This window comes from Haliotis rubra, unplaced genomic scaffold (genome assembly GCF_003918875.1).
Source record: "Haliotis rubra isolate DU_JTF1 unplaced genomic scaffold, ASM391887v1 Scf460, whole genome shotgun sequence".
Taxonomy (NCBI): domain Eukaryota; kingdom Metazoa; phylum Mollusca; class Gastropoda; order Lepetellida; family Haliotidae; genus Haliotis; species Haliotis rubra.
The window spans coordinates 579,039-604,673 of NW_025767147.1; the positions used below are offsets into that span (position 1 = coordinate 579,039).

General features: G+C 40.7%; 2 protein-coding genes across 2 annotated transcripts in view; both read left to right on the forward strand.

Moving 5' to 3' along the window:
* Window positions 1-25,635, forward strand: part of LOC124290283 (E3 ubiquitin-protein ligase mind-bomb-like) — a 98,844-nt gene that overhangs the window by 8,749 nt on the left and 64,460 nt on the right. Inside the window, exons 4-7 of the mRNA XM_046726994.1 lie at window positions 887-993; window positions 1,775-1,975; window positions 6,270-6,391; window positions 6,783-6,902. Of these exons, the coding sequence (XP_046582950.1) occupies window positions 887-993; window positions 1,775-1,975; window positions 6,270-6,391; window positions 6,783-6,902 (550 nt within the window). The remainder of the gene's footprint in view (window positions 1-886; window positions 994-1,774; window positions 1,976-6,269; window positions 6,392-6,782; window positions 6,903-25,635) is intronic.
* On the forward strand, window positions 15,361-24,201 carry LOC124290295 (E3 ubiquitin-protein ligase MIB1-like). The gene is made up of 11 exons (XM_046727009.1): window positions 15,361-15,464; window positions 16,962-17,130; window positions 17,737-17,885; window positions 18,356-18,518; window positions 18,634-18,794; window positions 19,862-19,985; window positions 20,151-20,253; window positions 20,659-20,738; window positions 20,869-21,011; window positions 21,646-21,876; window positions 22,912-24,201. The coding sequence occupies exons 4-11, from the start codon at window positions 18,369-18,371 to the stop codon at window positions 23,327-23,329; spliced, it is 1,410 nt and encodes a 469-aa protein (XP_046582965.1). The 5' UTR covers window positions 15,361-15,464; window positions 16,962-17,130; window positions 17,737-17,885; window positions 18,356-18,368; the 3' UTR covers window positions 23,330-24,201.

Sequence of the window (25,635 nt, forward strand, 5' to 3'; positions counted from 1 at the left end):
TAAGGACTTACACTTGATTTTATTGATTCCTCAAACTAAGACTTTGTAATACTTCCAGGAAATCAAAATTATTACTGTGTCCCGAAAATATTGATACAGGTTAGTGTAGTGGAACCTGGAACCTGTAGGGAGGATTTCTGCGTTGATCTCAAAACGAGACTTGTGATTATTCATGGCAGCCTGAATGCTCGAAGATACAGAGTTAAAGTTTTGCGACCGGATGCGTTGCCAGTTATCCGTCTACAACCACGTGGCATTGTCTACCAACGCGGTAACGCAAGGCCTAATACACCAAGACTGACAAACGACTTTCTGCATGACGCTAACATCGTTGTTTCGCCGTGATCAGCATGTTCTCCCGACATGAATCCGAACACCTGGATCGACAAATCAGAAGACTACCAGCGCCTCCTGTCACCGCTCAACAACTGGAATAATTCCTGCCAGCAATGGCAACGGATCACGCCTAACGTCATTCGTCGTCTTAAGTCATCAATGCGTCCACGTGTTTTGAAGCCAATGGTGCTCACAATCACTATTGATTCAACATTTGATGACATTTTGCAGAATAAAACGGCTTGTTGAGTTGTATAAAAGTTCAGACTACGACACTACGTGTGTTTTAATGTCAGTCAAACGGTACGTTCGACTTTGTAGGAAATGAAACTGTGCACATTTGCTGTAGAATTGAATAGTCACTCAATTGAAATTCAACATTTCATTTATAAAATGATGTTCTCTTCTTTTTAGGTTTGGTCAAACACACTGTATACTTTCTTTTGAGCACTTGTTTTATATGAAAACAAAAAGTTTAAAGGCTTTACTGGAATGACCTAGAGGATCGAGCTGATGTGAAAAACTAATCTGTTTCTATTCACATTTTCAGGGTGCGCGTGCCGCCTCGTTCTGGCGCTCAACGAATAGCTGCTATTGGTCTATTCAAGAATGCAAAGGTCATTCGTGGACCGCACTGGAAATATGGAGATCAAGACGGTCAGTTTTGAAAAGGATTGTCCTTTCAAAAGGATTGTAACCGGAGTGTCAATATTCCGTGAATGTTTCACGAGTCTAATAAGGCAAAAAGCTTAACCTATAACCAGTTCATCATTCTCTCATAAGCCAAGGTCATGTATCATTATCAATATCTATATTCGAATGGTCAGTTTCTCAGTGTTGTATATGACAAAGGCCTGTGTCAGTTTCAATATTTATATCCGAATAAATAGTTCTTCAATTCAATATAACTTTAGAGCCTGTATCAATATATACGCTCCCGTATACGTCAGGTGACTCTGTGTCAATATCGATATATGTTTCCGAATGATCAGTTTATCTGTATTAGCATCAGCATCTGTCGTTAAGACAACCGTTACTTCCATCTTTTAATACACACCCGTGTCAGTCGTTGTATTAAGTACCCTTTGTTGTAAGGGGGCCTCGATAAAAGGGCGATCTCACCTTAAGTTTACATTTGTAGTCTTAAATTTGATCAAGTCTTGACCTGTAAATAAGCATAGAATCATCAGCTATATGACTTCGATCTGCACATAATCGAATCTGGACGAGCCAAACCGGTGATTAACAAGAGCATCAATCTACACAATTGAGATACGATGACATGTGCCAACCTAATCAACGACCCTGACCACCCCATCCCGTTAGTCGCCTCTTACGAGGCATGGATTGCTGAAGACTAGTTCTAGAATCTTCAGGAGATATTCTGGTGCACAGAGAGTATCCAACCATGACATGACTGTGGTTTCTACGTTTGCAGGTGGAGAAGGAACCACCGGGGACGTCGTACAGCTCGGGGCGTTGTCGGGAGGGTACAGTCGGGGGGCTGTCAAAGTGAGGTGGAGGGGTGGACAGGACAGTCTGAAGGGATACCGTATAGGAGCCCAGGGCAAGGTAGACGTCATCACAGTGGACGAGACTCAAGGCTGGAGGTACTACAAGGACCATCTCCCGCTGCTGGGTGAGTTGATTCTAACGACACACCACCTTTCTGGGCATCCAGGATGTTAAACCAACATTACTGACAGGCGAAGCCTGAAGTAAAAAAATTTCATGTTGCGGAAGCAAATGATACTTTTGTCATTGTTGTCAATAACGTGGATATCAAAATTTCTTGATGCATTTCAAAATACCTGATACACGTTCAAATTGATTTTCTGAAAGACCAACAGGTTTGGAATCTATGGATGTTATTTGTGTAACATAGGAAAACGAACTGACGAAGTATATTATATTCTTAGGATCACGAACTTAGGGTTTTGAGATTTCCGTTAAAATGGTGTGTTAATTGTAATGATTTTCTGGCTGGTCAGTAATGCTGTTTGATAACATATGAAGGAATATGTTCACTGGACGAATGTAGAGGCCAAAGCGTATTAACTACTTGTTCTCATTTGTGCCTTTAGTTTCTGGACATTTTAATACATGATGTTGGTTCCAGTTGTCGTTGTTTATGGTGTCGTCCTTGTTCAGAAGGGGGGAGATGAGGGGGAGGGGAAAGGAGCGCTTTTCTATCAAATGCACCAGTTAAAGAAAACCATTCCCGACAAACCTTATTTTTTTCTGCTATATGAGCTAGGTTATGAGTCAAGTTTGGTAAAATTTTAAGCGATTCCAGAAAAGACTCCTTAATTTGATATGTGATTCCAGCAACATTTGATAGTCGAAATAGATATAACTTGATTGAAGATTGAAAGTATTATTCGAACATATCATAATTCTTTTTTTAATTTTCTTATTTATTGTGTACGCTCAGCAAAAAAACGGAAATTCCACCATATTTAAGACAAAAACACAGTACGCCAAAACGTATTCTGCTTCGCGGAAAACATTTACTTTTAATGTTAATTATCCTTTAATTATTGATTTTCTAAAGAAATATAATTATTAGATAATTTTTGGTAAATGGTTTGTAAATAGATAAATATTCTATTATTAGTAGTTTAATTGAGCAGCTGAGATTGATAGTGGTTGTATCTTCAAAGGGGGTTAAAGTGGTAAAATTATTGTCCTGCTGAGAGGGTACGTAAGTCCCAAAAAGTTCGAAGTAAATTTAAATCTACCTCTTTATAATCGTAGAATATGTGTTCTATTGGTGTATGGCTAGATTTGTCTAAATTGCTAACTTGTTTGATAGGCAGTTAGAATTTGGTGTGATGAACAACGAGGATAGTTCTATGGATATACATCTTCTTTGATATACTATGAGCGACGTTTCGGTGTAGCTACTAACGTTGCTTGATAACGGTGTTAGTAGCTACACCGAAACGTCGCTCATATTATATTAAAGAAGTTGTTTATTCATAGAACTCTCCTCGTTGTAAATTGCTAACAGCTGCAGGGACGGTTTAAATCCAGCTAGGGTCCATGCAAGAAGCAAATGTACTGTAAGTCACCATAGTCCCTGGTATGGTGATGCACCTTCAGTAGTTGACGATCTATAGCCTGTGTTTTATAATGGTTGAGAATAAATTATTACTTTTAAATTTATATCTGTGATAAACAAGTTGTTTTACAGTCCATTGTTGACAGGTTTTTATAATTTACCTTTAATTATTATTAATCTATAACTTGATATAGTCAGGATATGGCTGAAATACTGCCGATGAGAATTAAAACTTTAGCTCACTCACCCACCCCATGTGCCTGCAATCCCATGTACACTGTCAACTTATCTCGTGTCCCAGTGCCGTTTTTTCTCAATTGATCAAATGTTCCCGGATTTTTTGATCGAATACGATAGGTTTGGAGCATGGGAAACGCTCAACATTTTGGGCACTTTTTCGAACAGTTTGAAGATAAATTATGCAAATGTGACATGGCGACATATCATTATGGTACAGTTACACATTTCTACTTGCTGACACCCTAGACTGATGAAATATACAAGTTTTATTAAAATATATTGATTGCTTTTTTTTTCCAACTAGTTGGACAATCGGTATTATTGTCCCGCTACATAACCAAGGGAGTATGGATAATCCAAATAATTACAGAGGCATTATTCTTTTGAGTATTTTTAGTAAGGTTTTCACTTCTTACATTAACAGAAGATTAGTAACTTGGGGAGAGGCATTGAATAAAATAAATGAATCCCAGGCAGGATTTAGACACGGATATACGACTCCTGACAATATGTTTATATTACAAAGTATTATACAGAGATACCTCAACACCAAAGGTGGTAAACTCTATACACTTTTCGTTGATTTCGAAAAAGCATTTGATTCAGTTGACAGACAAAAGCTATGGTCTATTTTAATACACACGGTCTAAGTCCTAAAATGAAAAAGTTGATTCATAATATGTATGAAAATGTTAAAGCTTGTGTTAAGAATAACAATGAATTCTCAGATTCTTTTGAACTACAACTCGGGGTAAGACAAGGCTGTATAGCCCATTTTTATTCTCATTTTTCATAAATGAATTAGCAACCCAAATTGAAAGCAATTGTGAGTTTGGAATACAGTTACACCCTGACCTGGTACATATCTTCCTTCTGCTTTTTGCAGACGATATCGTGCTATTCTCAAGCACTGTTGCAGGTTTACAAAGAGTTATACAAGAACTTGAGAGTTATTGTGACAAATACAAATTAACTGTAAATAGAAATAAAACTTAAGTAGTAGTTTTTAAAAAAGGGGGACGTTTATCAAAAAAGGTATAAAGGTAAAGAATTAGAATGCACCAGTTCGTACAAATATATGGGAATGTTCTTCAGTAATTGTTTATCTTGGACAGCACATGTTAATTACGCTTGTTTGCAAACACAAAAGGACATGATAGATATCTTTAAACAATTAAATGCACTTGGAGACATAGATATAAGTTCATACTTTAAAATATTTGATGCCAAAATTAAGCCAATTTTATTGTATGGAGCCGAAATATGGGGTAATATGCACTTATTTCCAAATATCAGCGTTATAAAATACTGGTTAAAATTACTGAAGATGCCTTCTTATAGGCTACCAAAGAAACGTTGCAATATGATGATGCTATTCGATGAAAATCGACCCACAAATTGGGTTTCTTTTGTTAGAAATTTTCTATTCTCGAAAGGGTTTGGTTTTGTATGGAACGATCAGTATGTTGATTCTGAGGGTAAGTTTATTTTAGAACTAACACGAAGATTAAAAGATATCTATTTGCAAGAATGGTTTGAAAAGTTATCACTTTCCAGTAAATGTTTGTATTATATGATGTTTAAATGTACTTTTGACGCCGAAATTTATCTTTCATGTCTAAACGTAAAAAACGTATAGGATAGCCTTAAGCAGATTGAGATGTTCTTCACATGATTTATTTATTGAAAGTGGACGTTTTAAAAATGTCAAAAAAGAAAATAGAACTTGCAAACTATGTGATCTTAACCAAATAGAAGATGAATATCATTTTCTTTTAATTTGCCCTGCTTATAATTCCCTGAGAAAGTTGTATATCAAGAAATATTATTGTGCCCATCCAAACCTTTTTAAATATTTCAGCATTCTTAAAAAACAACCAAAACCATACTATACTTCAAAACTTGTCCATGTTTGCTTACTATGCCATGTTGTTTAGGACAAAGTATATCTCAGAACACAATGTAACCTACAGTTGATTATTTTCTCTTCTTCATGTATATTACATGTGCGTATAAATATTGATTTTATAAATGTGTTGTCTTACAGACCTGTGGCCTTTCAGTACCGGAAATACATATATATATATTACCTTTCGCATATGAAAGAAAGGCACTATAATCCCGAAATACTACATTTTGCAATGAAACTTATACATATTTTGGCATATTATTGCGACTTCTTAATATCAGTGTATTTCAACAGACTTTATAATATTTTAAGCTCTATGATGCAATAGTTTCTAACCTTTTAGTTCAAAACTGTCTGTGTAAGATATGGACGAGCAAATCAAGGGTTTTTCTGAAAAACCCGTCACATGTGGGGACCAATTAGGTCTAAAACATCATGCCAATCACAGAATAATGAAAGTATGACAGAATTTAGAGTGTTTCCCTTTTATCAACTTACAGTAGCATTGATAACAAGTAAAATCCCAAATCTAAGACATGAACTGGGGCGATCCTCAAATGATGGTCGATTTGAACTGGAATTCTTATAACGTTATTTTAATTACTTTAGTTTCACAAAAGCGTTGTTATTAGTTCATGAAATGTCTCAAAAGATAAAACCAATTTGGAAACAGACACATATTATCGAAACGTGTTCACAATTGTAGTTTGGCTGTTACAGATGTTGTGAATCCCACTGAAGTTCGCCTGAAGGTTGGGGACAAAGTGAAAGTAGAGGTGGACGCAGATATATTTGAACGCACGCACAGGGACTTGACTGGTTATCGTGACAGCATGGCACAGGTACGTACCGGTCTTCTCCATCATGCTGATTTCAACATTGATAAATTCACTAATTACTCGTCCTCCGTTGAGGTCACAGATGACGGGTGTGACTTCGTAAATAAGTGAGTTTGGTTTTACGCCGCTTTTAGCAATATTCCAGCAATATCATGGCGGGGTACACTGGAAATGTGCTTCTCACAGAGTTCCCATGTGGAGAACCGAGCCCGGGTCTTTCGCGTGACGAGTGAACGTTTTAACTACTGGGCTACCCACTGCTCGTGTGACGTCGTAATTGCATCTGCCATCAATGACATGCTGATTAAGTCTTCTGTGTTTTGATGTGATGATCTACAACGACGTCCTTCTTTAACACAGCTTTCCCAACAAATTAAGATTTTTATATTTCCAGTGTTTGGTAGAGGTTGGTACTCTCATCGGTCTTCCCTCTCCAGACGGACGCATCATTGTTGCACATGTACAGTACCCGGATGCTGAGAAGCACCATCTGGCGAAGAAGACTTTGACAAGGGTAGGTAGTGTCTGGGCAATATGAGTCGTGACATGATCTGTTTGATTGGCATTTCAGAAGTAGATGAATAATAAGAAAGGTATGATACTCTTATTCCTGCTTAACAAAGGAGTAAGAATCTGGTTTTGTTCAGAGCTCAGAAAGTATGTATAACCTGTGTTAACATTTTTTAAAGTCTTCATCGTCCACAAAAGAGTCTACTGACTGTAATCTTGAATGTCAAAGAAATAGGTACACATATTGTACGTTCAACCTTACATTACAATCTTACTGTACGTTTGATCATGCATTCACTCAAACGGATAGTAAATAGTTTGCCTTCACAAAATGTAAATTTGCAGTCTTCAGTTATGACTGAACAAGTTCGGCATCGAGGTGTTTGGCATTTTGTTACACTGGCTGAAAATTTCTTTTTCATAGTATCACTTTTATACAAAATTGGAAGATTTGCTTTTATAATGGGCATAATTGTACAGTTATTAGGAGTGTAGGTACAAACAAATAGAAGAATTCCCATTTCTTTTGTTTAAGTGTCTCTCCTGGGACTTTTACTGCTTTATGAACAGTATTTTCAACTACCTAAGAAGATATGTCTTATATATCTATTACATATTACCTAGTGTCAGTAACGTCATACGCATGATGACGACATAGCTACTACCGTTATGCTTCGCCTATGACGACACTTACTTTTCATTGTACACATGAAGAACCGTTGACCGGCGAAAGATCTTGTGCAGATAAAGTCTGGAGTTTTATATATAGATGTCCAGATAGTTCGTCTATAGATAGGCTTATATATATAGTGAGATAATTTAGTGTCACTTTCATCCTCAGTGTTCAATCTGATCCATGCAGAACTAGTTTAGCCCAGCTTCAATAAGTAGCCAACTGCATCGAGGTCCTCGGATGCAGTCTATAACAATACTATTTTAACTTAAAAACTCATTCGTTTATATTTCGCCTTACTCTAATATACCTTTATCTTTACTCCAATATATTAAGCTTGGCTTGTTTTCTTTCTATCATAGGGGTGGTGGGGTAGCCTAGTGGTTAAGGCGTTGGCTCTTCACGCCGAAGACCCGGGTTCGAATCCTCACATGGGTACAATGTGTGAAGCCCATTTCTGGTGTCCCCCGCCGTGATGTTGCTGGAATATTGCTAAAAGCGGCGTAAAACCAAACTCAGTCAGTCAGTCTTTCTATCATATGAATACAAGAACATTCACTAACTACAGCATACCCTTCGCTCTTGTCCTTTACTTTCTGGTTATTAGATTACCTTTATAACAACATAAATCTTTCCTTATCCTGACTCATGCTTATTGCTTGTCTCCCTTTCCTTCCGAATGCTAGTGGAACGCTTGAAGCTCCCTTCAAAAAGCGGACGTAACATCACTTACCAGGAGTCACCTCCCTTCCCAGGTTTTGGCGGGAAATGGCGCCACCTGTCTTCCATGCTCTTCACTGTCTCCTGATTCGCCCGAGTGGGTGGTTGTGAGAGCACCTGGTCCCCTATACGGCTTTATATCCTTTTATTATTTAGGCCTTTCTTCTAAATTAGCTGTATAAGGCTTTAGTTAACATTTACCTACAATATTCTACGTAATTAATTCTCAAATTTCTCTGTTTTTATCACGTTTTTACGTGATTATGCACATTGTTTACAATTGATGAAATCTTGTTCTGGTTGTAGGTATCGATTGTCTGCTGTTGATTCACATAACCTATGTCCTAATTGCATGCCCGTATGTTTATCTGACACTCGTTGTCAGTTTTGTTTTCACCTGTCTGATATTGCATTTTACAAATATTCATATTATCTGTCTAGACGTGCAAAGGACAGGTCCAGACGAGAATTACACGACATGTCTAAACCGGCTAAGCTTGCAGAGGACCGGCAGTTGGTGTCTGCGCAGATGCACCATTCCAGTGGTCTACCGGGGTCGTCTACGGAGGAGGTTGCCGCCATAGACAACGCTGGTTCGAGGAAGAGGTCATCTACATCTGATACACCTTCTTCGCAGTATAAGAAGACTAGGGCATCATCTTCCCAGAGAAAGAAGTCAGCTACAACTAAGACTTCGTCGAAGTCTCACCACGGGGCAACGCAGAAAACGAGGTCCTTTTGAGCTGAGATCATCCCTCTGGAAGAAATAGATGTCTACGATGAGCCGCCCATCCTCATCCCTGAGATCACATCTAAGAAGAAGACGAAGACGTCTTCTACAGTGACCACGCAGGACAACCTTTCAACGCAGACGTTCGGCACGAAGGATCAACGCCCTTCGGAAGAAGCCTCATCCGTCTCAGTAAATCAGCGTTGTCAGTACAACAGACAATGCAGACCTTCAACCCGGGCGCCTTTATGCAACAATTTACCCAACAGATGTTGGATCTGATGGAACAACGGTTCACATGCGAGAGAGCTGCGATGAAGACGACGTCTGCGACGAACCCGACTGAGCTGCACACCATGTCCGTTGGGAACCAACGTCCTGCAGAGCATACAGGAAGATTCCAGCTCGACTACAGCGTCCGCACGAATACCTGGCAGCCATACCAACGTGGAACCCGCACCAACTACGTTCGACGGAAGGACCAGACGTTCGCCGAACCCACGTAGATCATCATCGACGTCAGATACGGACGTTCGTCACGAACCTGCACGTAACGGTTCGTTACCAAGGAGAAGAGAATCAACATCCGTGTGAAGGCATAGAGATTCGTCACAAGACTCCAACCCTCGACAAAGCCGTTCACCTGCACGCAGGTTCACACGAAGGCACGCACGGTCATCTCTATCTTCACGCATGTCCCCACGAAGGAAGTCACGAACACATTCACGAACCAGACCACAATAGAAGACATCCATTCTCAGAGCAGGAAGATGACGGCGGAATAATATTTTCCGACTCGGAAATCAAGTCATGGATAGCCAATGGTTTGGCACTCGCATCCCCCTCTAAGGAGACCAACGAAGCACTTGATGGTGAATGATGATATAGACTCACTCATGATGCCACCTATCGAGCCTGTCTTAGACATTCCAGACAACCTCAGCACAGCCGTCAAAAAGGCAACTAAATACCAGACTCAGAGTATTCAGTCGTTCAACGCTAAGAAGTTATCATCCATTTCATGAAGGCAGGATTAACATAAGATCATCAACGAAGGCTTACAAGATAGAAGACTGGCACAGTTAGACACAGTATGAACATTCTTCGGCCTGTCAAGAGCTATCAACGAGAGCATCTGGAAGAAATTTTCAGAGGAAGATCGAAGTTTACAGCTCTACTACAGAGATCATCCCCTTGGTCAGCATCCATCCATTTTTGCAAGGACAATTGAGCGAGAAATTTTCCAAGTCGCCATCCATTTTGCAGGAAGTGAAGTCGCCAAGGAAGTCGCTAAAGATTCCTGAGAAGTGATGATGATCAAGTCTATCGATACACTGGCCAGTGTAACACGTCAGACCTCCCAACGTTATTCCGGCAAATCGAAGTTTGCAGGCATCCAGAGAGCAAGGGATAAGAAACAAGCAACGCTAAAGGGAATAAGGATTCTTTTCGTTGCCCATCCGCAGCTCCAAGAGGTAACTACGGAAGAGGTCGGCCCTTTCGCCAGAAGTTCCAGACGATGAAATACAGGTTCAGAATGACTGGAGTCTTCCACCCCCAGCCATTCCAGTACAAACCTCACAAGTGGGTGGACGTCTGCAACTCTACTGGAAGAATTGGGGAATTCTTCAAGACGACTTCGTATCTCAGATTCTACGCAAAGGTTACAGGATACAGCTACAAGCAGTACCACCAGTAACAATCAACACACTGGTTCACAACTACGCTGCAGACCAGAAGGGAATTCTACTAGAAGCCATCACATCTCTACTAGAGAAAGAGGCAATAGAAGAGATAAAACAAGACTGCGTCACACCAGGTTTCTACTCCCCAATTTTTCTGGTACCAAAGAAAAATTCAAAAGAAAAGTTCCGACTCATTTACAACATGAGGAAATTCAACAAAGATTACCTCCTACCACCCGCAAAGTTCAAGATGATACATCAACCACAACTACGACATCTCATACGTCCGCTAGACTATCTCGCCAGCATAGATTTACAGGATGCATACTTACACATCCCGATCCATCTGGAGTCAAGGAAATATCTGCAATTCCTGTTCAACAGACGTCATTTCCAATGGAAGGTCTTGCCATTTGGAATATCGTCGGTCCCCTGGTTGTTTACTCGAGTGACAAAGCCCATCAATATATATCTACATCGTCGAGGTCTACGCAGGTCAAGCTCAGCAAGATCCCAGTCAACTCAGACTGCAATTGAACTTCACCATCAGACTTCTCACTCAACTAGGATGGCTAGTAAATCTCCTCAAGTCGGAACTAGAGCCTACTGAGGACTTACAATTCCTAGGAATACGGCTTATAACAACGAAGAATCGCATTCTCGTTCCAGAGGATCGTTGGATCGAGATTCAACAAATGGTCTCTCAAGTTTTACTCTCTCCGTTACCACTACGAGAATGGCAGAGCCTATTAGGTCTCCTCACGTCAGCTCAAGACATGATGCACAGAGGGAGACTACAACTGTGTCCACTACAGAGATTTGTGAACGCCCACTTACACAGTCTGGATCCCTTCGAAATACCAGACAGGCTAAAACCATACCTACTATGGTTGACTCAGAAGTCGAATGTTTGCGGCGGAAATTACTTAATAGAGCCGGAGTGCAACGTCCACCGCTACGTAGATGCATCACTGCAAGAAAGGGGAGCACACCTCGACAACGAAGTGGCTACCGGGAAATGGTCGAAACAAGAAATGAATCTGCATATCAACATGCTCGAGATAAAAGCAGTAGTAAAAGCTCTACTACATGGTTCAATATGCTAAGGAACGCTAAATTGATGATCCATATGGACAACTCAACAGTGGCGTTCTACATAAACAAACGAGGATCAACAAGATCTTGGAATCTTCTAGACCTCAGCTTTCAACTATTCAACATAATAGACAATCTCAACATTTATGTGAAAGCATGTCACATTCCGGGAGCCAGGAATGTAATAGCAGATGCGCTATCTCGACCACATCAACCATCCCCAACAGAATGGATGTTACATCCACAAGCATTCAGATGCATCATACAGACGATAGGATCTCCACTCATAGACCTATTCGCCACAAGATTCAACAATCAACTGGCAACATTCGTCTCTCCAATTCCCGATCCGCAAGCAGGGGCGACATACCTCTAAGCATCCCATGTGAAGGACTAAACGCGTATGCGTTCCCTCCGCCAGCGTTAATACCACAGGTATTACAGAAAATCAGGCAGACAAACAATCTACAACTGATTTTGGTCGCACCTTACTGGCCGGCAAGAACGTGGCTTCCCGTTCTCTTACAAGAACTCGGAAAAGTAACAATACAACTTCCAGTTTGGTCGAACCTACTAATTCATCCTCACACCAAGCAAGTTCACAAGTATCCCAGATTATTCCACCTACACGTATGGAACGTATCACGAATTGCTTGTCAAAAAGAGGATATTCCGCCAGAGCAGCGAAAGCAGTTACACTAGCTTTACGCAGATCTACTCGTAACTTGTATGACGACAAGTGGCAAAGCTTTGAGAAATATGCATCGAGGAAAGGTTTCACAGGAGTGAAAGCAACACATCCTCAAGTGGCGGATATCTTTGTCATCTCAGACAAATGAAGAAATTAAAAGGTTTGACATTATCTACATACCTAGCGGCTCTCAGCTCAGTTATCACTATGAAGACAGGCGTGAAACTGACGAAAGTGCCAGAGTTACTGGGCTTGCTATGCTCTTTGAAACTGGAAGACCAACAAAGGAAATATAAAGCGCCGGCTTGGGATCTCAACGTGGTGTTACGACATCTCACCAGTGATGTGTATGAACCACTAGAAAGAACTTCTTACGAATTTCTTACACAGAAAACGCTATTTCTGATCGCCTTGGCAACAGCGGCGCGGATGTCAGAAATACATGCTCTGGACTTCGAACGAATACGTTTTGACACACGTCACAACATGGTTCATCTAGGATTGAGGTGGGATTTCATATCTAAGAATCAACTGCCAGGTCAACCAGACAGACAATTCCACATCCCAGCATTATCTACAACCCTTGATCCACAGGATATACAAGACTTATGTTTATGTCCAGTCAGAGCGCTGAAAATATATCTACAAAAGTCTAAAACCAGGAGACAAAAATTCAAACGCCTTTTCATCCCCATATCGTCGGAGGTGGCTTGACCCACCACCTATACCGTGGGATTCTACAAGCAATAAGCATGAGTCAGGATAAGGAAAAATATGTAATTTTCTGAATAAAATTGATATTTTATACTTATCCTGACTCATGAGGAACACCCTCCCAACCTCCCCTCAAGGCATTCTGGATTTCCCAGTAAATCAGTGTGTCAGGCTATAAAATACGGAGAGAGTGAAGAGCGTGGGAGACAGGTGGCGCCGTTTCCCGCCAAAACATGGAAAGGGAGGTGACTCCTGGTAAGTGATGTTACGTCCGCTTTTTTGAAGGGAGATTCAAAGGAGAGTCAAGTGTTCCACTAGCATTCGGAAGGAAAGGGAGACAAGCAATAAGCATGAGTCAGGATAAGTATAAAATATCAATTTTATTCAGAAAATTACATTTCCTTTTAGAGGCAAAATAATTACTGATCAAAAGGATTTTAAGCATGTAGTTCTACTGGGAAAGCTGATGTGCTGTGCTCATTACATGCCATGGGGGTGCCTCTACTCAGATGATTAATCACTAATTACTCCCTGTAGTTAATTTGGGATGTAGTTCAAATGGGATGTAGTTTTTATGGGAGTAAACCCACTCGGAGGCTCTGACAAATTACAAAGAAAACAAGTTTTTATGAAAATGTATTCCAAGGTTAGTATAAGTATCAGGCATGCTCAAAGGTATACATGACCAAGATAATCTTTTGGAAAATTAACTCTTGCAGTTCCAGAGCCAAATACGACTACTTTAGTCTTTTCGATTTTTAATTTTAACTTCCACTTAACACAATATTAATACTATGCTGTAACTCATCCGGACTTTCAACAAATGAGACCATGTCATCAGCATACATCAGTACAAAAATCTTACAAATCCAAATATATCATCAATTTCTACATCATCACAGGTACTAGTCTCAAGATATGATTCAACGTCATTAATAAACAGTGAAAAAAGTTTCTCCCTGGCGTACGCCTTTACAACAGTCAAAATAGGTAGAGTCATTTCCACCTGTGGAAACTCTTGGTATTATCATACATATTATAAATAACCTTGTAAACTGTCCCAGTAATTCCGTGTTTAACAATTTTTTGCCAAAGTCTCACACACCAGACATTATCAAAGGCTTTTTGAAAGTCTATAAAAACACAATATAACTTTTTCTTCTTCGATTAAAGTATATCAATTAATCCATTTAAAACAAAAATATTATTTAAAGTAGAGTATCCTTTCGGAAACCCGAACCATAAACAAGCGAAGATTATAAGAATGTTTTGAAAAGAAATCTATCTACTCATGGATTATGCCTAGTGACTATTATTCGAATGCTTTCTTATAACTGAATGCATCTGAAATATAATCGCCACTTATATACACTTCTAACGTTTCAAAAATAAATGGCTTAGCCAGAAGCCAACGTTAAACCCCCCAAATCTATTCCCGACATGGATTATGTTTCTCGGCACCGTATCTTTAGCTTTGGCGGTACTCCCCTACTCCCTTTGAAATAAGCTCTCCCGGGAAATCCGAAATATATATTTTAGCCTTCCCGGGGCATCTGAAAAATAAATTTTAGCCTTCCCGGCACGACACCACTCAAACACCATCCATTCTCAGATGAAGACGTTTTGATGACGTCTTGGTTGAACTAATTATTGCAGCTTCACACATTTGCTGTCGGGGACGTTGTGAAGATTACAAACAACTACAACGCTGCCGTGGAGCTCCAGAACGGACATGGTGGATGGAATGACAAAATGGAAAATGTATGTAGACCGATGCAACAGTAACACGTCATTACTGTATTTTCTTTCTTCTTGTCGTCGTTGACGAAAAGGACATGACAAACGTTCGATTTATCCAATGTTCGACCAATCAGTTTAGAAACTGTCACCGGGAGTTACTGTAAAGTGTTTACTGTAAAGTGTTTTGGTGATTAATTTAAGAATGAAAAATAAAGATTGAAACCGTGAAATTCTGTTCAGGTATGATTGGACTAACAAACTTGTCCCCATACTTGATTGCAACTCTTCTTTACCGACAGTGTCTGGGAAAGACCGGCCAGGTCGTTGAGATCGACAAGGACGGGGATCTGAGGGTGGCCTTTGGGCCAGTCAAGTGGTTCTTCAGTCCCGTCAGCTGTGATCCTCAGGACAAGGAGAGGCCTTGTCAAGGTCCGGCATCTCTTTCGGGGCTAATAAAAGCACCAGTTCAGACTCCTCTACATCTGATGTCGATGGTACTCATAAATATGCATCAGCAGGTATAATACAATATTTAAACAGTAAACATCATGAATTACGGATAGGAAATTACTTGCTAAGAGTACATATCACTGGTTATAATGACAACCAACAACTCCGTGGTTGACAAATAGCATTTACCATTATTTTTCCTTATCTGGCTCATGCTTATTGCTTCTCTCACTTTTTTCCGAATGCTAGTGGAACACTTGAATCCCCTTTTGAAGCTCCCTTCAAAAAAGCGGACGTAACATCACTTACCAGGAGTCACCTCCCTTCCCATGTTTTGGTGGGAAACGGCGCCATCTGTCTCCCATGCTATTCACTCTCTCCTGATTCGCCCGAGTGGGCGGTTTTGACACACGTCACAACATGGTTCATCTAGGATTGAGGTGGGATTTCATAGCTAAGAATCAACTGCCAGGTCAACCGGACAGACAATTCCACATCCCAGCATTATCTACAATCCTTGGTCCACAGGATATACAAGACTTATCTTTATGTCCAGTCAGAGCGCTGAAAATATATCTACAAAAGTCTAAAACCAGGAGACGAAAATTCAAACGCCTTTTCATCCCCATATCGTCGGAGACACCCACAGAGATCTCACGTACTACGATATCAGTTTGGATGAGAGAAATCATACTACGAGCCTCATGAGTGGCCCTCCCAACCTCCCCTCAGTCACTCTGGATTTCCCCAGGGGGGTGGGGTTGCCTAGTGGTTAAAGTGTTGGCTCGTCACGCCGAAGACCCGGGTTTGATTCCCCACATGGGCACACTGTGTTGAGCCCATTTCTGGTGTCCCCCGCCGTGATATTGCTGGAATATTGCTAAAAGCCTCGTAAAACTAAACTCGGTCTGGATTTCCCAGTAAATCAGTGTGTCGGGCTGTAAAATACGGAGAGAGTGAAGAGCATCGGAGACAGGTGGCGCCGTTTCCCGCCAAAACCTGGGAAGGGAGGTGACTCCTGGTAAGTGATTTTACGTCCGCTTTTTTGAAGGGAGCTTCAAATGGAGATTCAAGTGTTCCACTAGCATTCGGAAGGAAAGGGAGACAAGCAATAAGCATGAGTCAGGATAAGTATAAAATATCAATTTTATTCAGAAAATTACATATTTTAAAAAAAAAAAAAAAAAATTTGAGCTGTTCAATATTGTTACAATTATTTTGTTTTTTTCAAAAACAGCATGAAATCCTAGTACGAAAACGAACAAAAGCCATTCGTACGCTGATAGGAACATCTGCTAGAGATTCCTTTGGCGAACTGTTGCAATTTTGGGAAATTGGATAGCTCATGGATCTAAGGCAACCAGTTGCGTTTGTGTGAAAGTAGGATCCGCTGGAAAGAGAGTTGTTCGCTGGTCAGTTAGCGGTTCATCTGATGTGGTGGATGAAAATGAAAATGGCAAACCTTGAACTTTCCCACTCTCTGCAATCTTAATGAGTATAACGTTCCTTGTTTTCAAAAAGTCCTTCCAAAGCTCATACACTGCATTTTTCTTTCTCAGACATAGACAAAGGTGTGGCTGAGGTTCTGTTCGGCCTTCGGAAGCCTGGAGCGAGTGCTCTGTTCAAGCCCAACCCATCATCCAGCAGCACCGTAACAGCCCGAGACCTCGTCATTGCTGTCAGCAACGGCGACACGGAAACAGTGAAAACATTGTCAAGTCTATTGGTGACAAGGTACCTGTGCCGGCTTAACGAGATTAGCATTGTTCATTCAGGTTTTTACGACATAAGACAAAATTACTGCCCGTACATTGACAGGATCTGCTGATTGTGGGTTTGAATTCCTGATTCGTCCCAATCATGATTCTTGGTTCTTGGCACGTCCTCTACAAGGGTCCTTTGATGACATGTAATAGCTGTGCATGGTTCAAAGCAGCGTCATGGGCATGTCACTCACAGAATTTTAAGAATAACACTGAACCACCAAGGGACGGTGCAATATGTTTAGCCCTGTGTCCCATACTGGCTATTTGCCATCACAAACAAACAAACTCGCGTTACAAACTCTACATTTGTGATAAGCGTCCATTGCTTAAATGCAGTTAAATACTGCCATACTGGTATGTATTGCACCTTTACCAGGTAAGCTGATCCAAAATTGTGTTAAACGTTGCGTTCATAATTCTATCACTTCTACGTTCTTGACAGCACATTAAAAACAATTCACACCTTACAAGTATTGGCTGGCGTAATTCGTACTGAATCTAATCTATTCTTATTAGTAGGTGATTATTATTATAAACCTACTGATCAAATGATCATGATTTATTTATGAATCAGGTGAACGAATCAGTGGATGGTCTGACGGCATTGCAGACGGGGTGTTACAAAGGTCATGCTGACATAGTCAAGCTTCTGATCGGTGCTAAGGCTGATCTGAACAAGGCCGACGATGAGGGAGACACACCTCTGCACTTTGCTGTGTCAGGGTGAGTAGGGGGATAGAGTAGTGGTTAACGCACTGCTTTTATCAGAATACCACTTGTGATTAAATCACAATGTGTCAGAATTTACCACTAAAGGAGGGACGGTGGGGTAGCCCAGTGGTTAATGCATTCGCCCGTCACGCCGAAGACCCGAGTTGAATGGGTACATTGTATATGGGTACAACGTGTGACGCCAATTATTTCTGGTGTCCCTGCCTTGACATTGCATGAATATCTTCGTGAAACCATATTCAATCACTCCCTCACTCACTCAGAATGAGTATCCTGTGACGCTTAAAAATGTCACCCACGTGACTCTAACTTGTCACTCTTTTACTTGAGACACCCTCATGACGGTTGTCCTCAGTATGTCTAAGTCTCAATATCCACATTCCTGTTGATGTGACATAGAGACCGGATGGCTAAAGAAATATGTCAGGTTTATATTGAGACAATGCTGGTCATGTTAACAGAGAGCAGCCCAATATGGTAGGGATACTGCTGGACGCCAAGGTACGGGGCAACACGAAGAACAACAAGGGACTGACACCATTACATCTGGCAGTGGCCAAGAAGGACCCCAGCACCCGGTGTCTGAAGACACTCATACAGTACAAATGTGATCCTAACACACAGGTAGGCGCAGCTTTGTAATAGTTTTGAGAGTCAGTAAGTGTTAGCCAATACATAAAAATGAGTTTATATAATTGTATAACAAGCATTAAAATTCACAAATGTATCTATTCTTTAGGATGAGGAGGGAGATACGCCCCTTCACGATGCACTCAGAACCCATAACCAGCATCTTCTTGATCCCTTCCTGGAGTGTGCCCAGCTGAATCTGAGACTCGCCAATTCTAAAGGCAGCAACCCTTTCCATGAAGCATGTGTGTCGCTCTCTGGGGCAACAGAGTAAGTTAACCAACTGAAGCTTTCTCCATTGACAGATCACTGAATCATTGAAAATGATGCCGAAGCGAGTTTTGTGTATTGTCAGTTGATAGATCATTTGACAGATTGACAATTGTGCCTTGATATATTAGCAGAGCCTGTTTTACTGGTACCGTACGATAGATAATTTAATCATTGGAACTTGTTTTGAAATGATTTGGGAACCTAACTGGGTAAACCGCCCCAAAACGATCTTTATCTTTGGAAATAACTGTCATGTTTTGTGTTGTTAAAGAGTATGTATGTTACGGTTACTAATTTGCCGTGAGAAAAGGTTTAAGAGTCCCCTTTGAACCAGCAAAATAGAACTCAGACAAGTTTAAATTATTCAATAATATATTGAACAAACAATGAGCAAGCTACAATGAATGAGAATACAGATATCTAGTACAATGCAATTGAGTCACAAATCTAAACTATTGGGTCACAAATATAAAATGTTAACTCACCAGAGTCTTGACATTCACAATGAGAACAAATATATCGATTGAAGGTTGTTTACAACGACAGCAGGTGAATAGAAAAGCACCTTGAACAACTTGATGATGGCAGACAGATGTGTATAAATCCATCCCAGTCGTGTGTAAAGTCCCGTCGCACAACTCAACAACCAGCTTTTAAATAGCTCTTACACAGTTCTCGAGCATTCTAGCAAAGCTAGGCTCCATCATTATTCTCGCAGAACGTTATGGGAGTTTCTCGAACACACGATGTGACAAGACCCGGAAGTCAAAACAAAATAAAGCCAACCAAGGGAGGCAACTCTGAAGCACTTAAAAAAGGCTTGCCGCTACAAATACTATTGCCATTGAACATATATGATGCGAGATGCGATCCAAAACACACACTCAAAACATTGTGACCCATAATAACTATCACTTAATCAATGTGATATTACAAATTACAAATTATGAAGAGAAACCTCTCATAACACGTTTAACTGGTAAACGATCTACATAACCCGGAAACCTTGCAAAGAAATTCCACTAAGTCCAATTACTGATTGATACAGCTCCTTAATTTTACAGATTTCCACAAGCACTGATAAAGAGAGATCCGAAGATTGTCAACGTCCCCATGAACAACGCCCTCACCCCGATACATATCGCAGCCTTCCGGAGTTTTGTGGCCCTGGCAGGTGTCCTGGTGAAGGTAAGGTTAATCGAAAGGCTTAAAAGACAAATCTACTTCTACGTTTTTCCAAACCTCTGCGGCAATGAGAGATACATGTCTGTTTCTAACGATACGGCATTATTCGCAAGTTCTTTAAGTTCCAAAAGATGACCCGCTGTGTTGATTTTGTAACATCATCCCTAGGCTGGCTGCAATGTCAATGCTCGGGACGACAACGGCAAGACAGCTCTTCATATGGCTGTACAAAGATGTAATCTTCAGATTGTGCAACTGCTCCTTGAATCCGGTGAGTGAAGCTTACATGTGAACATACAGTCTGTTATACAAGTCTGTAATGTGCAGAATGCCAAGCTGTTCATGGAATCTGGTAAGATCCACATGCAGGCAGTATGCTATACACGTCTGTAAATTGCCCCTGGAACATTATGAGTATAGCGATATACGAGTCCGTAAATTGCAGAATGTCCAACTAAACGTGGAATATGAAGAGTATAGCTTTTATGCAGAATGACAAAAAAAGTTTGTAAATTGCAGAATGTCCATATGCCCTGGAATATGATGAGTATTGTTTGTATGCAGTATGATTTACAAGTCTGTGAATTACAGAATGCCCAACTGCTCCTAGAATATATAAAGTAGGGCTTACATGCAGTATGATATACAAAACTGTACAACATTTACTGATCTGCAGGGGCGGAGATCAACGTCCAAGACCAGGAAGGAAATTCTCCTCTACACGCCACCCACATGGACAGCACGCTGCCCAGAGCTGTGAGTCTTTCGTGTATATAGGGCGAGATAAATTGCGTCAAACATCTATTTGTGAGCTGTCGTCACTATCTATAGAAATATCCTAGTCTGTGTTGAACGTTTTCGATAATACTGTCTGCACGGTCTATAGGAAGGTCCAAAAGACGCGGATTTGTCCCTGGAAATCCATTGTCATCTTGTAGAACGAGGAGGGGACATCAGATTGACGAACAAAGCCGGGAAGACACCTCTAGATTTCGTGAAGAACAAGGAAGTGCGAGTAATGTTGGAGAGGTAGGACAGATCCCATAGATCAGACAAAGTTCCAAAACCTTTAACAGAAACGATGCAGCAACAGCACTCTATCACTGACAGTAAGAAACAGATAATCCGTGGCAGCCATATTGACAAATCAGTGACCTTTCTGATGCCATTTCATTTTCATATTTAAGAAACCCTAACCATTTGCCATTAGGTATATGTGTAGTTATCAGTGTTCTGTTCCTTACTAAGTATAGTTTGGGCTTTGGGGTAGCCTAGTGGTTAATGCGTTCACTCGTCACGCTGGAAACCCGGGTTCGATTCCCCACATGGGTACAATGTGTGAAGCCCCTTTCTGGTGTCCCCCGCCGTAATATTGCTGGAATATTGCTAAAAGCGGTCTTAAACCATACTCACTCACTCATTCTTAGTATGGTTAAATCGTTAGAAATCACTTACGATTGTTCTGCAGAATGCTCAAGCTGTGAACAATTTGCAGTTCAATGTCATACTGAAAAGGAGTTCCTTTTTCAAATTAAAATGTAAAACGATACATATACCACGTAATTCGTTATTATGATAAGAGGCTGTTGTACCTGTACCTACACTACCGCATCAGTTATATGTAAGTAAAAATATGATTGATAATGTCAATATGACTTTTCAGAATTGCAAAACGACCCTTGCCCTCGTCAGTGAGCCAATCAAAGCGTCTACCAGCACACTGGGAAACCATAGGACAGGATGGGTTCAAGAAGGTGGAGCTGAGTGAGTCCAACCCGGTGACGGCCTTTGAATACAGACATGTTGAGTCAAAGGTGGAAGAAACGCTGTCCAATAAGAGCATCGTGTCCATCTACCGTATCCAGAATGTCGCATTGTGGGAACAGTATACTGTGTAAGTATATACGATGTGTATTTGTGACTATCATCAAAAGTTGTAATCATATTGTATGCTTGGCGGGGAACTGTTACAGTTGAATAGGTTCGCACGAGACCTTGACTGTTCTGGAGGTAAAGTTGTACAGCAGGGAGACTATTCCATACTCTCCCAGAGCCATTTTGTTATTTGTATACGTATTCACTTTGAGAAAAGACTTGCAGACTTTCATGGGCACAGTCTCAATAATACTACAGGATGCTGATCACAATAACTCAGATCCATAACATCTAAAGTCTTGCGAGGGGTGTCCCGGAGGTTTCCAGCCTGACCATGAAATATACGTTATGTATGAAACTCTTTCTACCTATTTGTCAACAAAGTTACCCTTGACTTCTATAACTTTTGATCCAACGTTTCTCCGACATTTGTAACCCATCCAAAAACCACAGAAAACCCTACAAAGTCCCCCAAGGTAGTAATAACGTGCTCATTCGTCTCAAATTTCATACAGTTTTACGCCAGGACGCAAGTTGTTTATGTTTATGTAAATTAGAATATACAGAAAGTTTATTTAAACTTATATGTCCCTGCATGATACCTGAGTGAGCGAGTTTAGTTTTACGCCGCACAAATTCCAGCTGTGTAGCGGCGGTCTGTAAATAATCCAGTGTGGACCAGATATTCTAGTGATCAACAGCATGAACATTAATCTACGCAATTTGGATACGATAACATGTGTGAACCAAGTCAGAGACCACCCGATCCCGTTAGTCGCCTCACAGCATTGGTTACTGAAGATCAATTCTAACCGGATCTCCACGTGTGCATGGTGCCTGACATACGCCATCCCATGTGTATAGATGCATGTTACAACGTGAGGATATTGCGTAAATGCGCACGATTCATCCATTTTTAAAAAACAACTTGCGCACTGACATATGTATGTCAGAATGCTTTCTTGTAGACGTGGTATCAATGGATGGTTAACACCTTATTCTCATCACACACGTCCTCCTAAATAGGAGACTTTACGACCTTTGTTGTTTTCAGCGCAAAGGTCAACATGGAACGTGAATACGGTCGGGGTCTTGCCAACGAAAAGCAACTCTTTCACGGAACCACACCAGACTCGGCTGATCTCATCCCGCACCAAAACATCGACTTCCGGTTAGCCGGAAGTAGAGTAGGCGCCTTCTATGGCCAAGGAGCGTACTTTGCTGTGGATGCCAAGCACTCGGATGGTTATGCTAAAGAAGACGCACGGCGTCACAGGTTCATGTTTTTGGCTAAAGTTCTGGTGGGGAAGTCGAGGCAAGGGAACCCAGAGTTAAAACGTCCCCCAGTGTTGAATGCCAGCAACAAAACTAAACTCGCTGACTCAGCATGTGATAAGGAAACAGACCCGAGAATCTACGTGATTTTCAGCGAAGGTCAAATATACCCCGAGTATCTGATTGAATATCGTTAAATCTCAATTTATCGTGTGTGTATTTACCGGGGGGCGGAGGTTGTGCCAGGAATGCAGACAGCAAGCCTTCAATATGTCCCGCTCTTATTGGCAGGATTCATTTTGTCTTTCGATAAAATCCTTATCAATTGACTCTCTACGTAAGTAACATATTTCTTTTAATCTTAGACATGTTGTATCTTAAATGTTCTCCCTGACTTTTTAAAGGCAAATAATATTTGAACGGTCTGTGAGCGCTACGTTTCAAGAGGTGTTTCATCATTGCAAGATGGCGTAGGGAGTAAATGATTTGGGCAGTCATACGTAATATTGCAGGATCTATTTTAGTTCGAAAATGCTCATTTTATATTGTAAAAGTCTTTGCGAAACGCTGAAAATGTGAATGCTACAGATCAACGTACATTATTAACATTGAATTTTATAAATAATTAACGCTTAATACATGTTTTTAATTCACCATAACATGCTCCCTACACTAATATATTAGACTGTGGTAAGCCCATTTTGGTTGTCCCTCACCGTGATATTGTGAAAAGCGGTCTAAATCCGAAATCACTCACTCACTCTTCTTGAACCTGCGAATTGTGACCAACAGCGTACAGACAAAGGACCACCATCGGCTGGTTCCTTTCAGGAATGCGCCAGTGAAGAATCAAGCAACTTCTTTTTATATATAAGCATATTATTCTAGTTTAACTACACCTGTTGTAATTGATGTGAGGAAAAGTTACATTTGAAACCTATTAACCACTAGTTGTTTGTAAGGGAACTTGTTGATATTCTACTCACAATGTCACCTGACATTTGTATTTCATACATTCTCTAGGCGTTGGGAATTGAGAACTAATGAAATAAAAACTATGATAATTCACGTAACATAACATTTGATATATTTGTTTTCATCGTACAGTGTTAGAATTATTGCAACAATATCTGATGGTTTTTATGGGCGTTTGTCTATGGAACAAAATAAGAAGTATTATAATTGTTCATAACTCTTTTTACAATACGCTCAGTACTGAAAATAATGTTTGAGTTTGTTGTCAGTAGAGTGATCAACGATTTGTGGGAAAAGTAATCTAAAGGACAAGTCACGGGCGAGCAAGACGTCCAGCGTGTTACAATTCACTATGCTAAGTTCCGTCCCTTATTATTCGAGTGAGTGAGTATAGTTTTACGCCGCTTTCAGCAATATTCCAGCAACATCACGGCGAGGGACACCAGAAATGGCCTTCACACGGAGTACCCATGTGGGGAATCGAACCCGGGTCTTCGGCGTGAGGAGCGAACGCTTTAACCACTAGGCTACCCCACCGCCCCTTGTTGTCAGTAGAAGGAGTAGGACATATGCAATGTATAATTGATGACTTTTTAATTTCCAATTAACTCATATCTCTGACTGTGTAAAAGTATCTCATGCGCATGCACATCCTAAGAAAATCAGTCTTAACCGAGATTTGATGACATATTTCTGTCTATTGGAAACTACGAATGTCAGTCATACTTTGTGTTGAATCCTACAAGTTGTTTTGTTTCGGATTCATAGATAATGTATCAAGGAAAACATTAAAATAGTAGTTTGTTTAACGAAATATCAATGCTACAAACATGTTTCTATTATGTACCTTGATTTAAACAACTGCTCCAATAAAATATGGATGTACTCTGTCGTTCTTGTGAGTTTTAATTGTTCAATAGCACGTGTGAGTTCCTTGATCAACGGAAGACCTTACTTACTTACTCAATCTTTTTCGTGCTTTTAGCACTTAAGGCTGTTACTAGAGTTTTCCAATGCTGTATATCCTGGGCCCATTGCTGCACCTGTCCCCAGGTCCACCCTGCGACCTTCATCTCTGCCTCCACAGATCTTGCCTCCATGTCTCCTTTCAACGTGGAGAGCCCACGCAAACTAAAGGCGCAAGGCACAGCTGTGCTGCCCGTATCAACAACACTCCCATCGAATGACCATTTGCGGTTTGAATGCACAATGTCATTTAGAAAGTGGATAAATTCAACATTTGTTATATCTAGGGGTACAGGTTCTCAGAAAAGAACCGATTCTACTACTTTTGTTGGGTTGAGTCGAACCCACACTCTACTGAGAAGGTGTAATCCGAAATATAAGTCGTGTTTCAACTGACCGCTTTCTAAATGACATTGTGTATTCATAGTTTCAGCCGTGGAAGCCGTGCCTGTATGTGTTCTGCTCCGTGTCCAAAGTCAGACACCTAATCGCCGGCACACAAAGTCTGCCATCTAACCCACTCAGTCACAGCGGCTTCCAAGTTGCATTTGTGGGTTCATTT

Coding starts and splice junctions, on each gene's coding strand:
- LOC124290295 (XM_046727009.1), top strand. CDS start 18,369: ATGGTAGGGATACTGCTGGACGCCAAGGTACGGGGCAACACGAAGAAC. Junction 19,986..20,150: donor TGGCAGGTGTCCTGGTGAAG/GTAAGGTTAATC, acceptor CATCATCCCTAG/GCTGGCTGCAATGTCAATGC. Junction 20,254..20,658: donor GCAACTGCTCCTTGAATCCG/GTGAGTGAAGCT, acceptor ACTGATCTGCAG/GGGCGGAGATCAACGTCCAA.